This window comes from Tamandua tetradactyla, chromosome 13 (genome assembly GCF_023851605.1).
Source record: "Tamandua tetradactyla isolate mTamTet1 chromosome 13, mTamTet1.pri, whole genome shotgun sequence".
Lineage (NCBI taxonomy): Eukaryota > Metazoa > Chordata > Mammalia > Pilosa > Myrmecophagidae > Tamandua > Tamandua tetradactyla.
The window spans coordinates 46206341-46229278 of NC_135339.1; the positions used below are offsets into that span (position 1 = coordinate 46206341).

The 22938-nt window shown below is 36.4% G+C and overlaps 1 protein-coding gene across 4 annotated transcripts in view; it reads left to right on the forward strand.

The window, feature by feature from the left end:
* The window catches only part of A1CF (APOBEC1 complementation factor), a 76502-nt gene extending 53922 nt beyond the window's left edge, over window positions 1-22580 (forward strand). For 3 of the 4 annotated variants that reach the window (XM_077125299.1, XM_077125301.1, XM_077125302.1), the window contains 6 exons: window positions 2304-2401; window positions 4736-5009; window positions 6965-7170; window positions 9946-10082; window positions 11291-11442; window positions 16109-22580. In XM_077125299.1, the coding sequence (XP_076981414.1) occupies window positions 2304-2401; window positions 4736-5009; window positions 6965-7170; window positions 9946-10082; window positions 11291-11442; window positions 16109-16260 (1019 nt within the window). In that variant the 3' untranslated portion in view covers window positions 16261-22580. The remainder of the gene's footprint in view (window positions 1-2303; window positions 2402-4735; window positions 5010-6964; window positions 7171-9945; window positions 10083-11290; window positions 11443-16108) is intronic. The other variant, XM_077125300.1, reaches the window with a different exon arrangement.
* Window positions 22581-22938: the final 358 nt, after the last annotated feature.

Consider the following 22938-nt stretch of genomic DNA (forward strand, 5'->3'; position numbering starts at 1 on the left):
GATGGAGTCTTAACAATCACCCCTCCTGACATGGAAGGAAATAAAGAGCCATATTGGAAGTTCAGTTAATTACATGTTCTATGCTTTGTGGCCTCAGATACCTTCATTTATTTTCTCAACCTAGCTGACCTATTGTCAACAGTTGAATGCTGAGGAGAGAAAAGACAAGTTTCAGAATGTTTTTTAAGTAATCTTTACATTACTTTGCAAAGGAAGATAATTCATAGCCATTGAACCATATGGTAGAGCAGAAACTCTAGTTGCCTTTATGATCTTGAATCTAGAGGATAACTGAACTTTGAGAAGGAAGAGGAAGAAAAGAGGGAACTTTTCTCCTCTTTATATCCTCGCTGGAATAGCTTCTCACCTTGTTATCTTTGGGAACTAATGACAGGAGAAGAAAACCTGGCCTTTTAAGGTATATCCATCTGAGCCGTTTAATAGGCTAAAAGATGATAATAGGCCCGCTAAACCGATAGTGGTTAAACAAGTTTTCCATCTTACCTTCACTCTAGGTAAAAGCCCTATTTTTAAAATTGAGAAAGTAACAATGTATTTTAAAACATCTTGACAATTAAATATAAAATATAAAGTTCAACCATCTTGGTATGACTTTTTTTTACATGTACCATCACCATGTGTGACAGTTTCTCTACATAAGAATAAGTTAGAATTCATATGTGCTACAACATGAATGAGCCTTGAAACCTTGAGTGAAATAAGCAAGACACAAAAGGACAGATATTGTATGATTCAACTTATAGGAGATGTCTAAAGTAAGCAAATTAATAGAGACAGAATGTAAATTGGGGGGAATGGGAAGTTGGGAGTTGCTGCTTAATAGGTGGGTTTCTGTTTCATCTGTGTGATGAAAAAGTTTTCGTAATAGGTGTTGGTGATGGTAGCACAACATTGTGAATGTAATTACCACCACTTAATTATACACTTAGAAATGGTTAAAATGGGAAATTTTGTTACTGTTATTCAATTACATAAATAATATGATCATTGCAAACTATTCGTAAAATCCTTAAATCTATAAATTAAACATAAAAGTCCCCTTCTTACTGCCCAACTCTTTCTTCCCACTCCTGAAGTAACCTCTACTAACATATTCATCACTGTATTTCCAGTTTTCTTTCTGTGTATAAATACATAGAAATGTATTTATATGCACATCTATATGGGTTTGGTATTTTTTAAAGATCAATGCTATAATATAAAACTTACTGTTTTATAACTTCTAAATTTAATGTTATGTTTTAGATATTCCTGTGTATGTACAAATAGGTCTATTTTATTCTCTTTAAGGATTCTTCGGTGTTACTTGTAATGCATTTAATCATTCCCCTGAAAACAGAATTTAGGTTGTTTCATTTTTGCTATTATAAAATTAGTGCAATTGGTGTCCTTACATGTTCCTGAAGCACATATATGAATGTTTCTGCAAAAGACATTCCTCAGAGCAGAATTAGTGGATATTTACATTGTTTCCAATCTTTAGGTATCAAGAACAGCTTGGTAAGGAACCATCTTGGTTCTCAGATGTTCTTTCAGAAACTTTTTTTTTTAATTTCTGTTGTTTTTTTTTTTACATGGGCAGGCACCGGGAATCGAACCCGGGTCCTCTAGCATGGCAGGCAAGCATTCTTGCCTGCTGAGCCACCGTGGCCTGCCCGAGAAACTTTTTTTTAATCAACAGTATATTAAAAAAGACAATTTGCACAAATTTCACTTACCTTGTCAGAACCTTAATTTCTAATCTTTAAATTTAAAAATAGGTACATTTAATTAAAGAAAAAATAAAGTAAATCATTACTAAGTCCCTCCTAATTCTAAAATGCTGTTATCGAAAAAAGAATAGATCAGGTATTTCTGGAAGAAGAAAAGCAAAGTTTGAAAAGGTAATTCTCTAAATATATGTTTATAGGATGACCAGTAATTGAGTACAACTCTATTCAACAAATATTTTCCCATGTGTATGGTGCTTTTATATTATATAAGATGCAAAGTAAGATGTCATCTTTGCCCTTCAAGTGTGATAATCTAAGAAGTGGAAAATGCAAGACCATAACTAATTATAATAAGGAAGGATATAGGTATCATTAAAAAGTACAAACCAAATCTGTGGAATGTGTAGAATTTTAAAACCTGGACACGTGAAATAGTCTTCATGAGATCCTTACCTAAATATTGGGCCTCCCTAAAAAGCCAGTCAAATACTCTTGGAAGCTAAGCACTTAATATATCATTTTCTGTGCTATCTCAGGTTTGCCAATGGGCTGCACTCACTCTGTTTACAGGTGCTGTGGAGAGAGTGAAGAAAATCCGAGACTATGCCTTCGTGCACTTTAGTAACCGAGAAGATGCTGTTGAGGCTATGAAAGCTTTAAATGGGAAGGTAATTATGTAAATCTTTCAATTATTCACTTACTAAAGACAAAGAAAAAATCTGTAGAGATTCCATCGAAGTTTGGTGTGGAATTTTATTCAAAAGTACAGTTTTGCACATCTAGCTCCCAAAGCTGTTCTCCACCTCTAACATGGCCACCTGAGTCCATTTAAGCAGCACAAAAGAGAAGTGATAAAAATACAATGAAGCATCTTATATGTCCAACTCTACCTCTCATTTTGTCTTATCTTGGACAAGTTGCTGCCCCTCAATTTCCTGATTTCCAACATGTTTCTCCCACTTTCAATTATCTATCATTACTACAAAGAGAGTATCACCTTGTAGTACAGTCAGGTATGTGCCTTGAAAGAAAGATAAAAAGTGGTGAGATGGCTCAAAGGAAGGAGAAGTGGGTCATAAAGAATCAGGAAACCCTTGTGGATATGAAAAGATAATATCAAGGGGAAGTTATGAAAACCGGGTAGTAATCCAATAGGGAAAATATGGGAAAGGAGAGACTGTCCTAAACAGGGGCACAGAATTTGGAAAGAGACATGATGGAAGAACAGCAAAAGTAGATCAATATGGTTAAAACAAAATGTGCACATGGCTGTTTTACCCATTGGGTCCTGCATAGGTCAGAGTCCCAGTAGAAAATATGGCAAAGGAACTAATGACAAAGGTGTGGGGGGCAGGTAGGAGGATCATAAGAGGTAGTGCAGGAACCTGGGGCTTGCAGAGTGAAGTTTTTACCACCACTCCTGGAGTCAAGGGGAGAGAGACTGGAGAAGTAATGGGAATCCTAGAAGAGGAGAGACTTGGGTAGAGTAGGTCTTTTTGAGAGAAGTAGTGACCTTTGACCCAAGGACACAGCCAATCCAAGGGGACCCAGCCAAGAGAAAACCTGGAGAATAAATGTCCTGTACTCACTATTCTCCTTCTCTCCAACCTCCTACTGGGTTATCTCCATTGGCCAAATCCAACCATAATCCAGAACCGTACATTCAAAGGCACCCCCTTCCTTTAATACTCCAAATCTATTTCTTTTAATCACATCAACATGGATATAAGATAGTTGAATATCACCTGCCTTCTGATTATATCTCAACGTATTCCATTTAACATACTTGGCACTGTATCCTGCTACTAAAAAATAGAGTAGATATGTGAAACTGGGGACAAACTGCCCCTAAGGCTGACCAAAATGATAAGGAATGACACGCAGCACAATTTGTCTGGCAAATTTCAATGATCAGGAACCGCTGCATTGTTGGTGAAATCAGAGAATAAGGGTACACAGTCATAAAAGGGAATTTTGGCACAATCATTACGTATCATTTTTTCTTTATGTAGAAGTCCACCTCATTCTTATTTAAAAGAAGACACAGGTGCTTTTTTAGTTTTTAACACCTTGCCCCTTCCATTAGCAATACATCTATCAAATATTCATTGAGAGTACCTTTGTCTTTTCTGCATGCAGACAATGCAGGAAATGAGGTGCATATATACAACTACATGTATTCTCTTCAACATCTGGAGCTGCTTGCAATATCGATAGCGTCTGTGGGCAAGAACTACTTCAGTAATTCTTGAGGACTGTTTTTAGGCAGTGCGTGATTTGAGAAAGCTCAGTATAGCTCCTGACATCCACATTTGTTAGTTCCCAACAGCTCAACAGAGAATGCTCCAAATCAAAAGTTTGTTTCTTAAGGAAGCACCTGTGAGGAACGATGCTCCTAGATTTACCTTCCTTAAGTAGGGCCCCACTGAAGCCTTCTACCCCAGTGAAAATGTACTATACAAGTGGCTGTGCTATATAAGCGGTTGCATCGCTCCTCTCAGGAGCATAATTCTTGCCGGCTGTCATCTGGAAAAGCCTAGCTGTGCTGCCAAGGTGTTAATGATTGATGAGATCTCTTTACTGATTTCCTTTCACACGCATTGTACTGTGCTAGGCACATTCCACCCATAATGAACCCAACATTTCTTAGGATTATATAATTATATAAATATCATATTCGAAAACATATATAATATAAATGTTACTCAATTCTCCGTCTCAGTGACTATACCCAGATGATAATTTATAACTAATAGGTCAATGCACAGTGGCCAATATGTCATTATCAAACCTGTCGATAGCTTATACACTTTCTCAGCAAAAGCAATCATGGAAAATCAACTGGCGCACAAACCCATAAAAATACAAGCTGCATACGATTAAACATGGCAGTAAGCATGGCAGCAAATGGTCTAGCATTTAAACATGTTACTAGAGCTCAGTCACACTAGGTTGTCTTCATAGCTTCTCAGATTGTTTTTTTTCCTTGCTCTTTGTAACAGGTGCTGGACGGTTCCCCCGTTGAAGTGACCTTAGCCAAGCCAGTGGACAAGGACAGTTATGTTAGGTATACCCGAGGCACAGGTGGACGGGGCTCCATGCTGCAAGGAGAGTATACCTACTCTTTGGGCCATGTTTACGATCCCACTACAACCTATCTTGGAGCTCCCATCTTCTATGCCCCCCAGACCTATGCAGCGATTCCCAGTCTTCATTTCCCAGCCACCAAAGGACACCTTGGGAACAGGGCCATTATCCGACCACCTTCTGTTAGAGGTAACACCAGTCAGCTCTTACCTTAGAGTAACCCCAGGATTTCAGATGATTTAATTTGCAATGGTCTTAGACAAATTGGATGGGCCCACTGGGAGAGAAAAGAGCTGGAAAACAGTTTATTAAAAATCAAATTATATTTAAAAAAATTTTTAAAAACAAAAAAATCAAATATTATACCAATAGTTTTCATTGCATAAAGAATTTTTTCACATTACAACTGGTTATTGAAAAAACCTGTCAGTCATCATTCAGATGAGCCTAAAGTACAAATCTGACCTTTATGTGGGGCCATAAAATGTGCACAAACTAATATTCAGTTCCACAATCATTAGCTTCTCCATTATCACAAGACAGTTATCTTGCAGTCCCACATGACTTGTTACATAACTGGAAACCGTTTACCTCAAATAGCAAAAACATTTCAAGATGTGTGCATACTAGAAGATAACCAAGTAGCATCAGCTTCATGCATAAGCCACAAATTATCATAAATATATTCTAATAGCTATATGAGATACTCTCAACTGTCTCCTTAAAAAAAAAAATATGTGTTACGCCTTCATAAGAAGCAACACTAAGGAAATAAACTTATTTCTCCAGGATATGGGCAACTAAAAAGTAAATTCCAAAGTGGAGAGGAAGAGTCCATCTGACTGTCAGACAGTAAATATTTTATAGTTGAATCCTGTAAGGATTCTAAGTGTTTAAGCAGTTTTCAGAGTTGTTAGTTCAAGCAATATAGAAGATAAGGACAGCTTTTTAAATATCTAAGAAACTAGTTTGTCTCTGCCTTATAGACTCCTTCAGGGTGGTTGTATTGAGCTGAGGCTAATACCAAGTACCCAGTCTGTCTTCCAAATATGACACCAACCTGGGCAATTCAACACAGAAGGCACATATTTAAATATATACGTCAATTTGACTTAGAAGAGAAGGAGCACCTCAATATTAATGTGGTAACACTTGCCTTACTGTTTTACTATCTTTCAGGAGAACTGAACTGACCATTTTTAGATCTCCACTCTTCATCAGCCTTAAAAATTCCATATTCAATTGCTCCCACTAAAACTGTACATGCAAAAGAAATCATTAGCATTTCCTTCAGAATACCTGTCTATACGATGACAAATTATATAATTAAAACATTATGCGTTTGTAATCTAAAAATCATATCATTAAGAATCCACACCTTAAATATAAGTTGTCAACCAGTTGTAATGTAAGAAAAAAAGACAAACTTCACTCCAAGGGAAAAAAATATATCCATCTTATAACAAGAAAGAAATCGATGAATGAACTTCATGGATGGGAGTAATCAATTTAATTTGTCTTATTTCTTTATGACACTAATAAGAAATCAAAATAGCAATATGGCAAAACAAAAATCAAAAGGAATCTGTGCATGAAACTCAATGGAAATTTAAGCCTCACATTGACAGAACATAGGAGAGAGGGTGGTGAACTTAATGTTTTCCTAATGTGGGTTTTCCAATAGATCACTGGGGTGGGATTATTGGGGAAACTGGAATTCATTTATTTGCTGATCAGTGACAGTCTATTTAAGACTCATTTCAATATATTTGGTCATATTACATTGGGATGTTTTAATAGATGCCTTCCCAATATTGACTTATATTGGCACCGTAGAAAAATATCAACAAAAGCCTGGCTGAAGACCAAAATTAGAAAATTTTTTCTCTGTACCAGCATGCTCAAGTTGCTTATGTATTTATCAGTAGTTTCGATGGTATTGCTTTCTTCCACAGGGAGATTTAAAAGAAAGACACTTATTGTAAACCCTGCATTATGTTGAGTGACATGATGTTAGACTCAAGAGCTTTCTACACATCTTCCAGGCAATAATCAATGTGACTGGGGCTAACTTTTCCATTACAGTAAGATTCAGGGTGATTTTCTGGTGGTTTGATTCAGTTTAATCATTCTTACGTTCCTAGAAATTTACATGAATGTACCTGTAGGGGCTGCGGGAATAAGAGGACTGGGCGGCCGTGGCTATTTGGCCTACACAGGCCTGGGTCGTGGATACCAGGTCAAAGGGGACAAGAGAGAAGACAAACTTTATGACCTTTTGCCTGGGATGGAGCTCACCCCAATGAATCCTGTCACTTTAAAGCCCCAAGAAATTAAACTCGCTCCTCAGGTGAGTAATGTTATTCCAGAGACAACTCCTTTAAATGTGGGTCAGTGGTTCTCAGTCACCTTTCATCAAATGACTTGACTTGAACCCCACTTGGACTATTGTTGTTTCTCCTTTCCATAGATAAACTAGCCAATCAATGTAAAGTAGTTTGAGGGAATTCTGGGCATCAATGGTGCCACTGTGCCATTACAGACTTTTTCAAGTTTGAAAACTTAAATAATCATCCACTGAAATGCACAGAACATGAGAGTTATTAAGAATTGGCAACTAATACTTAAATAAAAAAGGAATAAATGCCTATTGTGTGTGAGCGAGAGTGGTGGGTAAGTAGGTTGGTTGGCAAATGATGGGTATTCATGAGAGAATCTGAATGGACCATTTGGGACACCTTGTTATAGAAACACTGTGCTTTCTTTTAAGAGAAACCCCTCTGTGTTCTAGGTGAATCTTTCACTATGAGAGACCATGAGTCGTATCAGTTTTCATCTTCTACAATGGTTATATTTGAGTGTTGGCATAATGGTGAATTTCTGTTGTTTTCAGTTCACACTTCTGTTTCCATGGTTCTACATTATATTATTGGAAAGCTAAAAGTTATAAAAGTTAGTCCAGTATGGGAACTGAATAGAAAGGTTAAAAATAAAACAAAACAAATGTTGCACGGCTGGCTCGCATTCCATGTGGGAGACCCAGGTTCGATTTCCAGACCATGCCCCCCAAAAATAAATAAATAAAACGAAATGGGATCTATGTTAACCCTGAGACTATTTCCTGCGGTTATGCAGTATAGACCAACCTCTCTGAAATACACTTTGGCTGAATGACTAATATCCAGTTTTCAGAGTTACAATTTGTGTATCCTGAGGAAAACTTCCCTACCCTCACCACAAAGGTATGAGCATCATATCTATAGAAGTGGTATTTATGAGTACAATCATAAAATCATTTATTTCTAAAGTAGAATGTTGGGGATTTTTTAATAGAATGGATTTTTCACACCCACAGATTAGTTTATCTGTGTACTAAGGTTTCTGCTAACCCCATCCAGGTAATTAAAAAACAAAACCAAAAGAACACCTATGAGAGCAGTAGACTTAGTAAACATTTGATTGTTTGATCAACATTTATTAGCATCTCTTATGCACCAAGGATTATATTAAGTGCTGGAGATATAAAAGAAAATAGAACACAATCTTTGCCATAAAAAAAGAAAATCATATGGCTATTCAATGGGGCATACTGACACATAAACAGATAATTATACTGCAATCTGCTAAGAGCAAGGATGAAGCTTTGCTGAGGAACACAAAAACTAGCCATCCAATCCCTCTTGGGTTAAAACCAAAAAAAAAAAAAAAAAAAGGACCCAATAAAAGTACAAGGATACCCAGAAATCTTTAAAGAAAACTTAAAAAATAATTGTAACTGTGTTATAGTTCTGAGAACTACTATAACATGAGTCAAAATCTCTGCTTTTTATATCAACCTAGGTTAAAAATTGGTCACATATTATGTAAACAGCTCTATCAGCACTGGGAGTCTTTTAACACATTTGTCTCTGAATTTCTACAACTCTGGCTTGAAATTGATAACCATGCCACCTCCAACCAGGAGATGGGGCTTTAATAATTCCATAGCAGTTATAAACTCCTAACAGAGGGATGAGTACCACCTTCCAAAGTCAGAAGCTGGAGTAGGCACCCCTTCAGCACATGTTCGCACAGTGGGCATAAGCAGACAAGAAGACTATTTGCCAGCTAAAAAAACTAATCTACTATTTCCCAAGAGCCTCAGAGGATCCTTTGAAGATGTCAAGAGATACTACAAAACTAAGTGCATTAAAGAGAAAACTTAATAGGGAAGATAGGAGCAATCCACAAATTCAATAACCTAGAAAATGCCATGCTATTGCACCTGAATTAAAGTTAGAACAAATGAGATAAGAAGCTCTAATATACACATCCTGGGGCATTTTTCTGGCCTACAGAGTTATTTTCTCAGACTTATGCCCTGTTTTGCCCAGTTTACTGACTGTGCTGACTAATGGAAGGATCAGGGCTTTTGTACTACCAAAAATGGCTTCGGGGTGAAGAAAATATGAGCAGGTAGAAAATATTTCATTTGGAGTAATGACAGAGGACAAAGGACATGCAGGAAGATGAGACAATTCTGCTAATTGTGAACATAGACAATCAAATAATGATATTGGTATCTTGCCAATGGTGTTGCAATTGTCAATACCCAGCTATTAATGCTCATCAATAAATATTAACCCATCAATAAATATTAATTTATTAAAATTTTCAGCTCTTACAAAAATGCAAGGTTTAAACCCTATGAGCAAATAATATGAAGTAAGAATATATTCCTAGTTATCTTTTCTGAACAACTATAAAACAGAAGGAATTATGGGTAATACTGAGAAAACCAACAACATATACTGGAACATCAGTTTACTTAAAATTGGAATAAATGTGTCAAGCAGAAATCATAAAATTAAGCTCTTGATAGAAAGTTACAGTTAACGGGCTAAACTAATAACATATTAGGATAAATGGTGTGAAAGTGATTTTTATGAATTACTAGTTATAACATTTTAAATGGAGTTCAAGTTGAGTTCACCTTAAATTGTACAAGTCCTTAAGCTATGTGGCATTCTATATCTTCCTTATGTGAGCTTAAACTCTGAAGATTAGAGTTTAAAAAACTGAAAACTGGAGGAATAGTGCAAATGTGATATTTGAGGGGAAAATCACTGTTTTTTTTCTCCTGTAGATACTAGAAGAAATTTGTCAGAAAAATAACTGGGGACAGCCAGTGTACCAGCTGCACTCCGCCATTGGACAAGACCAAAGACAATTATTCTTATATAAAATAACCATCCCTGCCCTGGTCAGCCAGAACCCTGCCATGTGAGTGACTTCTCCAAGCCCTTCATCATTTAGATTTTAGAATGAGTTGTTTGTAAAATAAAGTTTATTTTGGTCACTTATTTACACAGGATAAATACTCAAGTCTATTACCTAGATTGTTTTTCTAATTTAAATTCAAATGTTGAGATGTGTATTTGGAATGTGTGTGCCGGCTATGAGGTTGGCCTCTAAAGCCCTCAAAATTCCATACAGTCCATGAAGACTGTGTAGAAGGTATAAGCATTCAACGGAAAACTGCAAAGAAAGTAAAACATAAAATAAATGAAAATGATAGCCCATTCTTTTCTCTGCACATTTGAATCATATGAAATCACTATCTTTATAGGTAATAAAACCATGTCCCATCATTTAAAATTTTGGGCCAAAAAGTATGACATCTCTGTTAGTGGATATCATCTTCTGAATTTCACCTTGAGGCTGCATTGCTGCATATTTCTGGAACTACTGTGTTTCACCCGTACCTTAAAAAAAGCCATGAAATGAGTTACTAGTATGTCTCAGGAATGTCATCCATTGTGGATGCTCTAAAGCAACTGACAAATATACCTACATGTATGTATATTTAGAAGCCTTAATGGCAAAGAGAATGAAATATCCCCCCCCCAAAATTCTACCATCCATCTTTTTTTATTTTAATGCAATTTAATTGATACATTTTTATTTTATTTTCACATACTATGTAATCTTCCAAAGTATACAACCTGTGGTTCATAATATCATCATATAGCTGTGCTTATCATTGCAATAGAATTTGTGTGTGTGTGTGTGTGTGTGTGTGAAAAATAACATTTACACACACACAAAAAAACAAATTTCAAAGCACATTGCAGCAATTAGTTGTAAAACAGATTTCAGAGTTCAGTATGGGTTACAATTCCACAGTTTTAGGTTTTTACTTCTAACTTCTCTAAAATGTTGGAGACTAAAAGAAATATCAATATAATGATACAGCAATCATACTCATTCGTTAAACGCTACCTTCTCTGAACAACTCCACCCTCTCCTTTGATCCCTCTTCCACTCTCTAAGGGTATTTGGGCTATGCCCTTTCTAACTTCCACATGTTATGGGATGGGGGATGGAACACGTCCCAGCCAATCTTTTTAAAAGTTAAAAGTGCCTTAGGTTTTCACCTGACTCAGTGGCACAAGTTTAAAATGCCTATCCTGACTGACTGTGCTTTCCAGCCATGCTTTCACGCCTCCCAAGCTAAGTGCCTATATGGATGAAGCAAAGACATATGCAGCCGAGTACACCCTGCAGGCCCTGGGCATCCCCGTTGAGGGAGCAGAGACTCCAGCTGCAGCAGCTGCTGTTGCTTCTACCCCTGCTTTTCCAGGTATGGACATTTATGCCAGAAATAGCACCCTGCACAGAGTATTTGGGAAAATCCTCCCTGGGACCATGGACTCAGGGGATTATATTGGAACTCCACCTATGATGATTCTTACTTGCACCATCTGTGTCTAAAAAGCATTTGCCAGATGAGTGAACACTAAAGCATAGGGCAAGAGAACTGGGCTGGGCAGGAGAAGTTGGTTCTAGTTTCAGCTCAGCTTTAAGGAGCTTCATGACCGTGAATAAGTCAATCTCTCTAAGTCTGATTTGTTTTATATTTTTACTTTTAATAAGAGTTTTAGATTACCAATTAATAACTGATGTTTATTGAGCTCTTACCATGTGCCAGGCACTCATGAAAATGCTTAACATGTTTTAGATTATCTCAGAAATGCTACGACATCGCTAAGAGTTAGATTCTCTCATCATAATACCCATTGTACAGATAAAGAAACTGAGTATTGGAAAGATTAAGCAACTTGGCCAAAGTCAGGTTTTTTAGCAATTCTTTAGTTTGCTCCCAAGTTCTAATCTTCTCTTCTAGTTTTGCAACTCTGACTTCTGAAAGAAATGTGTAGATCATTGTTTTAGTTTCCTAGGCTGCTCAAGCAAATACAATGCAATGGGTTAGCTTAAACAATGGGACTTTATTTGCTCACAGTTTTGAAGTTAGGAAAAAGTCCAAATCAAGACGTCACCAAGATGATGCCTTCTTCCTGAAGTCTTTTGTTAAGGGCTGGCTGCCGGTGATCTTGGGTCCCGGGCTCCTCTGTCACATGGCCGGGCACGTGGCAGCCTCCTGGCCTCTCCCTTCTCTTCTGGGGTCTTCTGACCCACAGCTTCTTACTTCCCATGGCTGTCACTTTCTGTCTCAATTTCATCCTGCTTATAAAGGACTTCAGTAACAGGATTAAGACCCATCCTGATTGAGGTTAGGCCACACCTTAACTGAAGAAACCTCATCAAAATGTCCTACTTACAATGGGTTCACACCCACAGGAATGGATTCAGTTTAAGAATATGTTTTTCTTGGGTACATGCAGCTCCAAGTCACCACAACCCCAGTTTTCTTAAATTATTTTTTAAGTTAGCAATTGTGTGTGTGAGAGAGAGAGAAACACATGGAGAGAGAGAGAGAGAGAGAGAGAGAGAAGCACTGTCAATATGTGAATAATTAGGCCCCAATTTATCTATTTCCTGATTTTGGTCTGGGGCATGCACTGATGGCTTAAACCTAGCTAGATACACATGCCTTCAGGGGTCACAGTGAAATGACTTTTCTCCATTTTTATGTATGCGCAACAAATGCTAATAATTAAAAATCAAATCCCTAAAAATTAAAGGGGACCAGGCAAGAAACTTCTTTTGGAAAGTTTTCCTCACAGTTAGTTTGAGCAACTGCATTCTATTTTTAGTCCTTTTGAAGAAATTTACTACTCTGAGTTGTCATCATGTTTGCATACCCTTCCCCAGCCTAAATTAGTGACGTCTGACTAGACCTAGAAACTTAACACTCCTGTCCATTGATTAATTCATCTAGCGCCATATGTAGATGTGAGAACATCCTTATTTCTTATGTCTCCAACACCTGGGGCTCACTCTCGTTTTTCTTTTATTTCTCAAAAATTGCAAATATTATCCTCCATTCCGGCAAGTGAGGTTGAAGTGAATCATGCTTCACCCACAACTGTGACCTCAATTCTAGCTTTGCTTCCCTGTAGGAACATGGAGGAGATGCAGTGAGTCCATGCAAGGTGTCCAAGGCAGTGGCTGACACTGCAGAGGGCAGGGTCCTGCTGGCACAATGTCGGGCCATCAGCCCCCAGGCCAGTCTTCGGCGAGGGTGTTTACATGGCTGTCCTCTAGGGACAGGGCTTCTCGGTTCTTGGAGAAAGGTGATCTTGCAGAATGCTGCATCCTAAAGAATCTAACTAAAAATAAATGAACTGTTGTTTGGAGGCTTTTAATGTTTGCTTTCACATTGGAATGGACTTGCTTTTACTCAAGAATTCTTTATCTTATCTTCACTTCTATTTGCTCCTGCAAGAAATTAAAAATAGTTAGGGCATGAGAGTTGTTTTGGGAATGACTAAGATCTTGAGAACCTCTGTTATAACTTTCCTTTGGAGTAAAGCAGAAAATATTAGGCTCCAAGAAAGGAATATTTGAAATACAAATACCCTTGCACTTACAAAATTTTCTAAATTGGATATAGAATATTCAAAACCCCCAAAAATAGAATCTGTGCATTATATAGTTACACACACAACATACACACACACTCACACCTATGTATAAATTCCTTACTTACTTTAGAAATATTATTTCCAAAAGCATGACAGTAATTGTTAACACATTTTTCATATCCTTGGAAATGTACCAAACTTCAGTAGCACATTAGTCAGCATTACTTCCCCAAATGAAGGAGCTAAGGAATGGACTCAATCTTTTAAGAAATAGTCCAGCTAGCTTCCTGCCACCATTTCTTGAGAAACCACAAGAAAAAAAAAAAAAATCAGTGTGTCTGGGGTTGGGGAGACTTCCACAGCACATAAACCAAATAGACATTTTTTATTGTTTTCAGTATACTTCTCCTTTTTTCTTTTATCTCTTCTGATTTTTGGTTAGTCTCAGAAATACCCAGGTTTTTGTTCTAAAACATTAACAGAAAATTTTTTTCCTTGAGATAATAGCTATTATACTCTCTTTCTCAAAAATGAATGTTAATTAGCTAGACATGGTTTTTTGAAGATATTTTTGTTGAGAAATATTTCCACACATACATTCCATACATGGTATACAATCAATGGTTCACAATATCATCACATAGTCATGTATTCATCACCATGATAATTTCTTAGAACATTTACATGTATTCATCACCATGAAAATTTCTTAGAACATTTACATCACTCCAGAAAAAGAAATAAAAAGAAAAAAGGAAAAACCACACCCCTCCCCTTCATTGACCACTAGTATTTCCATCTACCCGATTTACCCTTTGTCCCCCCTATTATTTATTTTTTCATCCATATTTTTTTACTCATCTGTCCATACCCTGGATAAAAGGAGCATCAGACACAAAGTTTTCACAATCATACAGTCATATTGTAAAAGTTATATCTATATACAATCATCTTCAAGAATCAAGGCTACTGGAACACAGCTCAACAGTTTCAGGTACTTTCCTCCATCCACTCTAACACACCATAAACTAAAAGGGATATCTATATAATGCGTAAGAATAAACTCTAGGGTAACCTCTCAACTCTGTTTGAAATCTCTCAGCCACTGAAACTTTATTTTGTCTCATTTCTCTTTCCCCTTTTGCTCAAGAAGTCTTTCTAAATCCCTGGGTGACAGGTCCCAGCTCATCCTGGAATTTCTGTCCCATGTTGCCAGGGAGATTTACACCCCTGGGAGTCATGTCCCATGTAGAAGGGAAGGCAATGAGTGCACCTGCTGAGTTGGCTTAAAGAGAGAGACCACATCTGAGCAAATACAAGAGGTTCTCTGGGGGTGACTCTTAGGCTTAAATTTAAGTAGGCTTAGCCTATCCTTGTAGGAATAAGTTTCATGGGATGAACCCCAAGATTGAGGGCTTGGCCCATTGATTTGGTTGCACCCATTGCTTGCAAGAGTATCAGAAATTCTCCAAATGGGGAAACTGAATGTTTCCTCCTTCCTCCCCAGTCCGCCAAGCGGACCTTGCAAATACTTCTTTATTCACTGCCCAAATTACTCTGAGATATGTTGGGACATCACAGTAACCTAGACAAACCAACAAAATCTCACACCCTATTCAAGATTCCATGTACTTAAGGTGTTTGACTAAATCGACAATACAGGTTAAACTAGGTAATATACTACACAAAATATAAATTTTGTACCAAATAAACATCTCTCCCCTTAGTCTCACACAGAAGTTGAAGTTTTAAAATATGGATGATATCATCCTTTACCCTGTATTCTGATATACCTCAGCTTTGTCCATATCTCTACTCAAATAGACATAGTTTTAAAGTTAAAGCTCACATATGATTTCTTTACCACTCAAAACCCTTTGTCTCTGAGAAGAAAGAATATTCATTTGCCATTCACTGCTAGGTCAATATGGACAGAATAGCTATTTGTTTTTATGATGTTATATAGAAACTCATCAAAAACTTTAAAATAAAAATTTCCTTCTGGTCTACCCAGTCTCTTCTGCCTTTCTTGTATTAAGGCAATGGTCTTTAAAGTTTCCTTTTGGCAGGGCTGAGAAACCAGGTCTATATTTGGCTCCACTTTGCCAACTCTGCAATCTTCTCCTCTCATTTATAAACTCTGAAACCCTCTGAAAAATATTAAATCTCAAACTTTAATCAACTGAGGATCTATTTCTGTTTCTTGGACCTCATCTCCAACGTTTCTAACTCTTTAAGTGTGAGGTGATTCTAACACTATTGATGTGACCCCTCTTTGAGGAACATGGTCCTAGGATTTTTAGAGATCAGTTAAAAAATCCTATGTCCAGATATTATGTCCCCTGAGAACCACCTTTTAAAGCATATATGTTAAATTTTAGCTTTAGACAATATTGAATTTTCATATTCCTAAAAGAAGATAATAAGCCCAAAGTGAACAAACCTGAGTCCCTTTCATGAAATTTCTGTCTCCTCCTCCAGGATATGCTGTCCCTAACACAACTGCACCCATGTCTGCAGCCCAGCTCAAGCAAGCAGTGACACTTGGACAAGACTTAGCAGCATATACAACCTATGAGGTCTACCCTGCTTTTGCAGTGACGGCCCGAGGAGATGGATATGGAGCCTTTTGAAGATATTTTTCTTTTAAATTAAGAATAAGACACATAAAACCCTATATAGAAGAACTATACTTCTAACTCAGTCCCATAGTGATCATAAGTAATGCCTGCCCTAAAGTAATGCCTTTCCTGAGACTGTATTGTTTATATTGATTGAAAATTTTGATGTGAGAATCTTATTCCTAAATCAAATCAAATGGTTAAGGAGGCTTTTCTCTAATGCAGAAAACTAAAGAACCATTGCCCCTATAAGTTGGTCCTCCAAGATTCTTGGGTGTCTAAGAAGTATATTAACCAAACTTTAAAAAGTAGAGAGAGAACTTTTAGCCAGCAAGAGTTCAGGGGCTAAGCAGCCTTGGGAAATCAGGCGCAACAAATAGTAGCCAAATCAACGCCAATGTCTTAACCTCTGTCTCATAGCTGCTTTGGTGATACACAAAGTCACAAAGAGACAAAGGGAACATAGTGTGGATGCTTTTCAAAACTGTTCACTGCTACCCACTGGGTGAGGCATGAAGGCTGACCTGAGCTCATGAAAGACTGAGATTTTGTGGCTTCAGCATCACTTCAGTCTAAACATTCCATCCAGGCAATTTGTCGTAGGTCAAGAGCTTTCTGTTCCCTACAGCCCCTTCCCTGGAAATTGATGTGATGTCTGGCAGAGTAGACAAATCCAGGCCCATTGTTTATGAAACCCATTAGCCACATATATTTTTCTCTAGAAGTCCTACTTTTCCCAAGGATTCCCACAACACAATAATCATTCCAACTTGAAATGATTTTTTTCTCTTTTTTACAGTGTTTACTTGTCCACATTGATTTCATTTCATCCCAGTCTCTTTTCTGCTCAGCTCCATTATCATAAAATAGGGATAAAGTAAAAACAAATCTGTAGAATATCTCATATACTACTTTTTCCTATTTGGCAAACTGGCTGAAAAGTCATCAAAAGTCAACTTTCAAAAAAAAAAAGTCAACTTTCAGAAATCAAAGACTATTTACTCTTGTTTCTTTGCTCTTTTTTGCAGAACCCAGGCTGCAATCCAGCATTGAGAGACAGTTATATTAATTTGGGTTTAGCCTTGGACTATCTAACTCATTTCTCTCCGCCTCCCCTTCCTTTTACTTTCCGTATGTATTAGACAGCTTTACCTTATCTGAGTCCTTTTGTTTTGAAGTTGTTCCAGGAAAACCTTATAGTCATCACTGCTGATTAAAAGCTATTTCTTCAAACACTCAGGAAGGGTGTTATTTACCAAAACTTTTGGGCCTCTTCTCCAGGAACATCTGATGGGGAAGGGACGGTAATCTTGTGCAGGAAGTGAGTAGAAGGCACTATTGTCTTGACACACTTGTAAATGATTGTCTTTGGTTCAAAAAAGAAACAATTTAAGTCCAAACACCAAATACCTATTCTTACCACTCAGTTCTCACTAGTTGTTTAAAACATACAGTATTGGACTTTCCACTAAAAAAAAAAATCCCTTGCCCTTGTAAAATTCTCCAGGAATGAAGAGAAAACAAAATACAAAAGGCACAGAAAATGTTGTCAACTGCTGAATGGAATACTGTGATCCTAAATCAGACCAGATTCCATCAAATCGGGTAAATTCCAAGCACAGCTAAAGATCCCTGTAGCCCTCCAGTGCTGTTAACCCCAATCAGATATCAAAGGCCTTCCAGGCTACAGCTAAAACTGAAAGGCGCTGTGCCTCCCGCTTTACCTGCTGTTTTCTCATATTCCTCAAGGCAGGAATTCCAAAACTTGGGGGCCTGTTAGAAACAACTGGGGAGCTTTTTAAAAATGCTAAGATTACATTTCATACTAATTACACCATAATATCTTGGGGTGGGAGGCTGATATCAGTATTTTTTAAGATCCCTAGGTGATTCCATTGTGCAACTAAATTCGGGAACGCATCTATTCTTTGTATTTCCACTATATCCCTTAATTTTGTTTCCTTTTTTATTTCACTTTTTTAAATAGGAAAAAAATGCAAGAAAAAATTGTCTTAAGCAAAAACAGTCAAATTGCATTCTCACATAAATTCATCTCATGCAAAGTATGAATTTGAATAGAATTCATAATTGCTTCAAACTGATTCTTGGTCCAAACTAACTAAAAATGTGAAAGTGAAAATTTTCCCTTAAGTAGTTCTTAGGTCTAAATTTACACTCACCTACAGATCTATTTTTATACTCAAAGAGACTAATCACATCACCATAGTAAATGTCCATTAGGACAGACAAATTCCTACTCAGTCCAAAAAGAACATTCTAATTTCCATGAGCAAAATTTTAATATTCCTTAAATATTTGAAAATAAATAGAAAAGAAGCATCCTGCATACGCAATCAATGCAAAATGAAAAGTTTAATATAGAAGAGTTTTAAATTTAATAAAAATGAAAAGACAATTAGTTAATTAAGGAATGACCTTATGTGAAAAATCGTAATTCTTGGTTAGGCCACAGTCAGGAAAAAATACAAGTATTCATGACTTTTACCCCCTAAGAACTGATTTTATTCAAGTGGGAAAACCTGAATTTGCTTTTTACTGAAATCTTATTTCATTCTAGTAATATCTAGAGAATACTTTACAATACATTAGAATAACGATCATAAAAAGAGGTCAACATGTATCCCTGACTTGTTTATATTTACTTTCCTTACGTTGAGTAATTTAATGACTTTGAAGTTATTAGGAAAATGGAGTTTTTAAAAAATCAAGGATAGAACCCATGGTTTATCTTGCATAGTTTTTTTTTAGGGGATTTACAAAATTAGCTCCTATTTAATATTAACTCCTATCATACCTTGTGCATCACTATACATTTTGCTGTTACTTCCTACTTTATTACTTCTTAATTCTCATAAAAAAACTTAAAATTAGTCAGCCAAACAAATGATAATAATCAAATGCCCAAACCAATAATTTAGAAACTTCTAGTAAATTAGAATTGCATTTCTAAATTTTAGTAATTAAAAGCTTATTGAGAATTAAAATCAGCACCACATTACTTAGGCAAGAGGAAATGGAAGAGCAGTGAGATTAGATATCTGTTTTCTTACCTGTAAAAATGCTGGCTCTTCCAGAATTGCTGTGCCCCTACCCCAGGGATATCAGTAGTTGATAGATCACTTCCAATTGCAGCCAAATATAATTCTCCTAGATAATTACTTGCCACCACCCCTTATCATGTGAACCCATATTGTGTTTAGATAACAGCACTCAAAATGCTGCTAGAAAGCTACCTCATATTAAGAAAATAATGACTTCAAACAAAAGAGGACCTATTTCCAAACCACAGTCATCATGGGATGAACATTAAATAATTAAATTACAGCTTCTGTACTGATAATAGAGATATGGGAAAAATGTAAAGATTTTATTTTTATTAAGATTAAGTAAAATATTTTTACTTAAAGATTTAAAAAAACACATATTCTTCTAGTCATATAGATCAGTTTTTCAGAAATACTCCATCAATATCATTTTCAATTTACGTTCAATTTCACTATATTTTAAATGAATCCATTTCATATTTCTGACGTGGACAAGTGAGCCAGGATTAGAAATTCCTAGTGACATGGCAATTCTCCAGGGTTCAGTTTGTAGAATCAGGCCAATGAAAAAAGTCCATATTTTGAGTAAATTTTCTCACATTCAAAGCTTTAAAGCTTATTATTATTATTATTATTCAGCAACTCCAGTCCTTTCCAAGATTTCATAAAACTAAATTGCAACTAAAATGTGCAAGGGAAACATAAGTCCCTGATCATTTATCTTCTGTTTGGATTCATATATAGTAGGTCCCAGTAGAGTGAAAACTACCTAAAAATTAACCTAGTTAGAGACTTGGCACTTTTTATATTTTGTAAATACACTGTTATATATTGTAAATACATTTGTTAAAGACAAAACTCAGTTTCAGATATAACACTATAAGTGAAATTTATGATAAAATACTTATGAAAGAAAATATCAATAGCACCACTCAAAAATTTGAATACACTTTTTTGGAAGACAGAGTGGAACGAGGCAACAGATCTTTCTATCTGACATTCAACAGTGTCAACAGAGAAGGCAGTATAGAGCTGGGTTCCATGGCCCTGTTGAATTGATTGTCAAATTTGATGCTAACATTTTACTTTATTCCAGTATTATCTTGAGAATACTCTGAATTTTAGTAGAACACAGTCACAGAAAATGTAATGTGTCTTCCAAAATACGTGTTTGTCTTCGCCTTGCCAAAGGTAGAAGAAAGCAAAGTCCTGCCATGGCAAGTGAAATTTTAGGAAAATGAGATCTCTCTGGCTCCCAGCCTCTGCCTCTCTTAATTCTGGGGTAAAATAACCAAAACAAAAAGTTTTGATTAAGTGCCAAATGCATACAGAAGAAAATTTCATTGCCCCACCATCACCACTTCCCTAAAGCCAGCTTTTTCTTAACCTTAGAATGCTTAAGGTTAATATGAGTAGCAGTGTATATTCTGAGCACATAGACTCATTTACGGATGTTACTTTGACAAATGGAGGGGAAGATGCAATGAAACAGCACTTTAAAGTAAGGAAGTTGCCAGCGGTGGGAACTCCTTGGAGACTTTAGAAATACCAGCTCCACTCACTGTTTATCAATATCTTTCTGGAATGTCAATACTTCCTGGTTTGTCAGTACAGACTTGGGTTACATCTACTGATCTACCATAAATATTAACAACAGCCCCGGTCATTCTCAAACGTATCCTACTTTAGACAATAGATTATATGGTGACCCAGTCTTCATGGCTTTTTTGGTTTGTTTTTAACATTGCCCTTCTTCTCTCCAGGGCAGAAACAGCTTCGACTAAAGGGACTACCTACTTCTTTCTGAAGAGGGTAGAAGCATAGTAACTGAAGAGGGTGGTTCCACCTTCTCCATTCTTACCTTCAATCCCTTTCTGATCCTAGTGTCCCTTCTACTACCCCTGGGCAGTGGGTCCTGGGATCTGCCTTCAGGTGGCAGAGCAATGACCCAGGGCCCAGGTTGGGTAGGGAACAGGATAAATGATAACTCTTGGGGACATTTGCTTGACCTGCTGCAATCCACGGGGCATTTGTTGCATCTTAGAGCATTTGCTGGTTTCTTTCTTCCTTGAGCCAAACTACTTAGACCTTAAACCATAAAGGATTTCCTATGTAAGCTTTCACCCTTAAAAATCATGTTGCTTTTTTCCCCTGCTTTTCTGTGTGTCACAAATTTGCTCAAACACTAATTCCCTTGCATTATGGCCTCATCTTTACAGTTACTCATGAAATTTTCTTCACCAAAAGTCCTCACATAATCCTATAGGACAGTTTTATTTTTAAATGGAAACTAGTATTGACAGGTATTTTCCTCTGTTATAGACCTTCTTTTTTTATCCTTCCTCCTTTTTCTTTATTGAGAACTAAAATTATACAGTGTATATTGTTATTAACCCACAAACCTATTTTTCATAGAATGTTATTTTAGTGGGTATGATTAGTCTGTTTGTAAAATATCCTATGCACCTACTTTTATGCCAGAAACTGTGAATACAAATACAACATTTTTTAAAACCTCAGTCTTCATTGGGGCACACAGTCTAGTGATCCATTTTGCATCTTTTAAACTGAACATAATTGCACTTATTTAAGTACATTGGCAATGAAGTATACATACTATTTTATAAACACAAATTTTATTTTGAAATTTGGCCTGTTCTACTATAACTTCTAAGGCTTTTAGGGTTCACATATTGCAGATAAGTCTACTTAAATCAATCCATCATTACCACCGGTTTAAATATTTCATGTTATTGTTAGGTGGTTTTATTCCTATTCCTTCATAGTTCTTTTTTTTTTCTTTTCCTACATTTCTCCCTACAATATAGCCAGATATTATAACCCCCTATCTCTTAATGAAAAGCAAGCTGTCAACAAAGTGTGTTTCTAGTTTCCAGATATTAATCTCTCACTTCTTTTCCTTTTTATTATTATTGGTTTTATTTATGCAAAGTAAGTTAGCTGAGACACCAAAACAAGGAGATAAAAACAGTATTAAAAAGTGTGCATAAAGCACTTATTTTTATATATTGAGTACAATGTGTTATAGAATTCTATGATCCATCAACATATATTAAGTAAAATTACATCATTCATTTATTGGGAAAATAGTCATTGGTTTAGAAGAAATAAACATAATTGGCACTTTTGAATCATAAATCATATGAAATGGAAATGATGCAATGTTGTGATAACTGGTGTAATTCAAGATGATGCAATGGTTTTAATTGAATTCTAAGTACCATTATAAAGTTTTTAAAGTATCAATGTGAGTCTCTGTTTTTCTTTTTTTTTTCTTTCCTGAAAACTAAAGTTTTATCCTTTTTGAGTAAATAACTGAGATTTAATGACCCATAAATTGCAACGTGCTTCTATATTCACATCTTATATAAAAGTTCCCTTTGGTGCTTCTTCTGAGAGTAAAGGTAACTTTCAATAATTAGGTGCTTTATTTTCCAATAAATCAGGAAAACAAAATAGATACTCAGAAAGTAAGTATATGAGAAAGCATGACTCCAGGATGGAGTGGTCTTTGGGTTCAGCATTTGTCCTGGAGACCCTGCTGATCCGGGATGACCTGGAGCCAGCATGGAGGTCTTCTGTCGGCCTTGGAGCAAAGCATGGC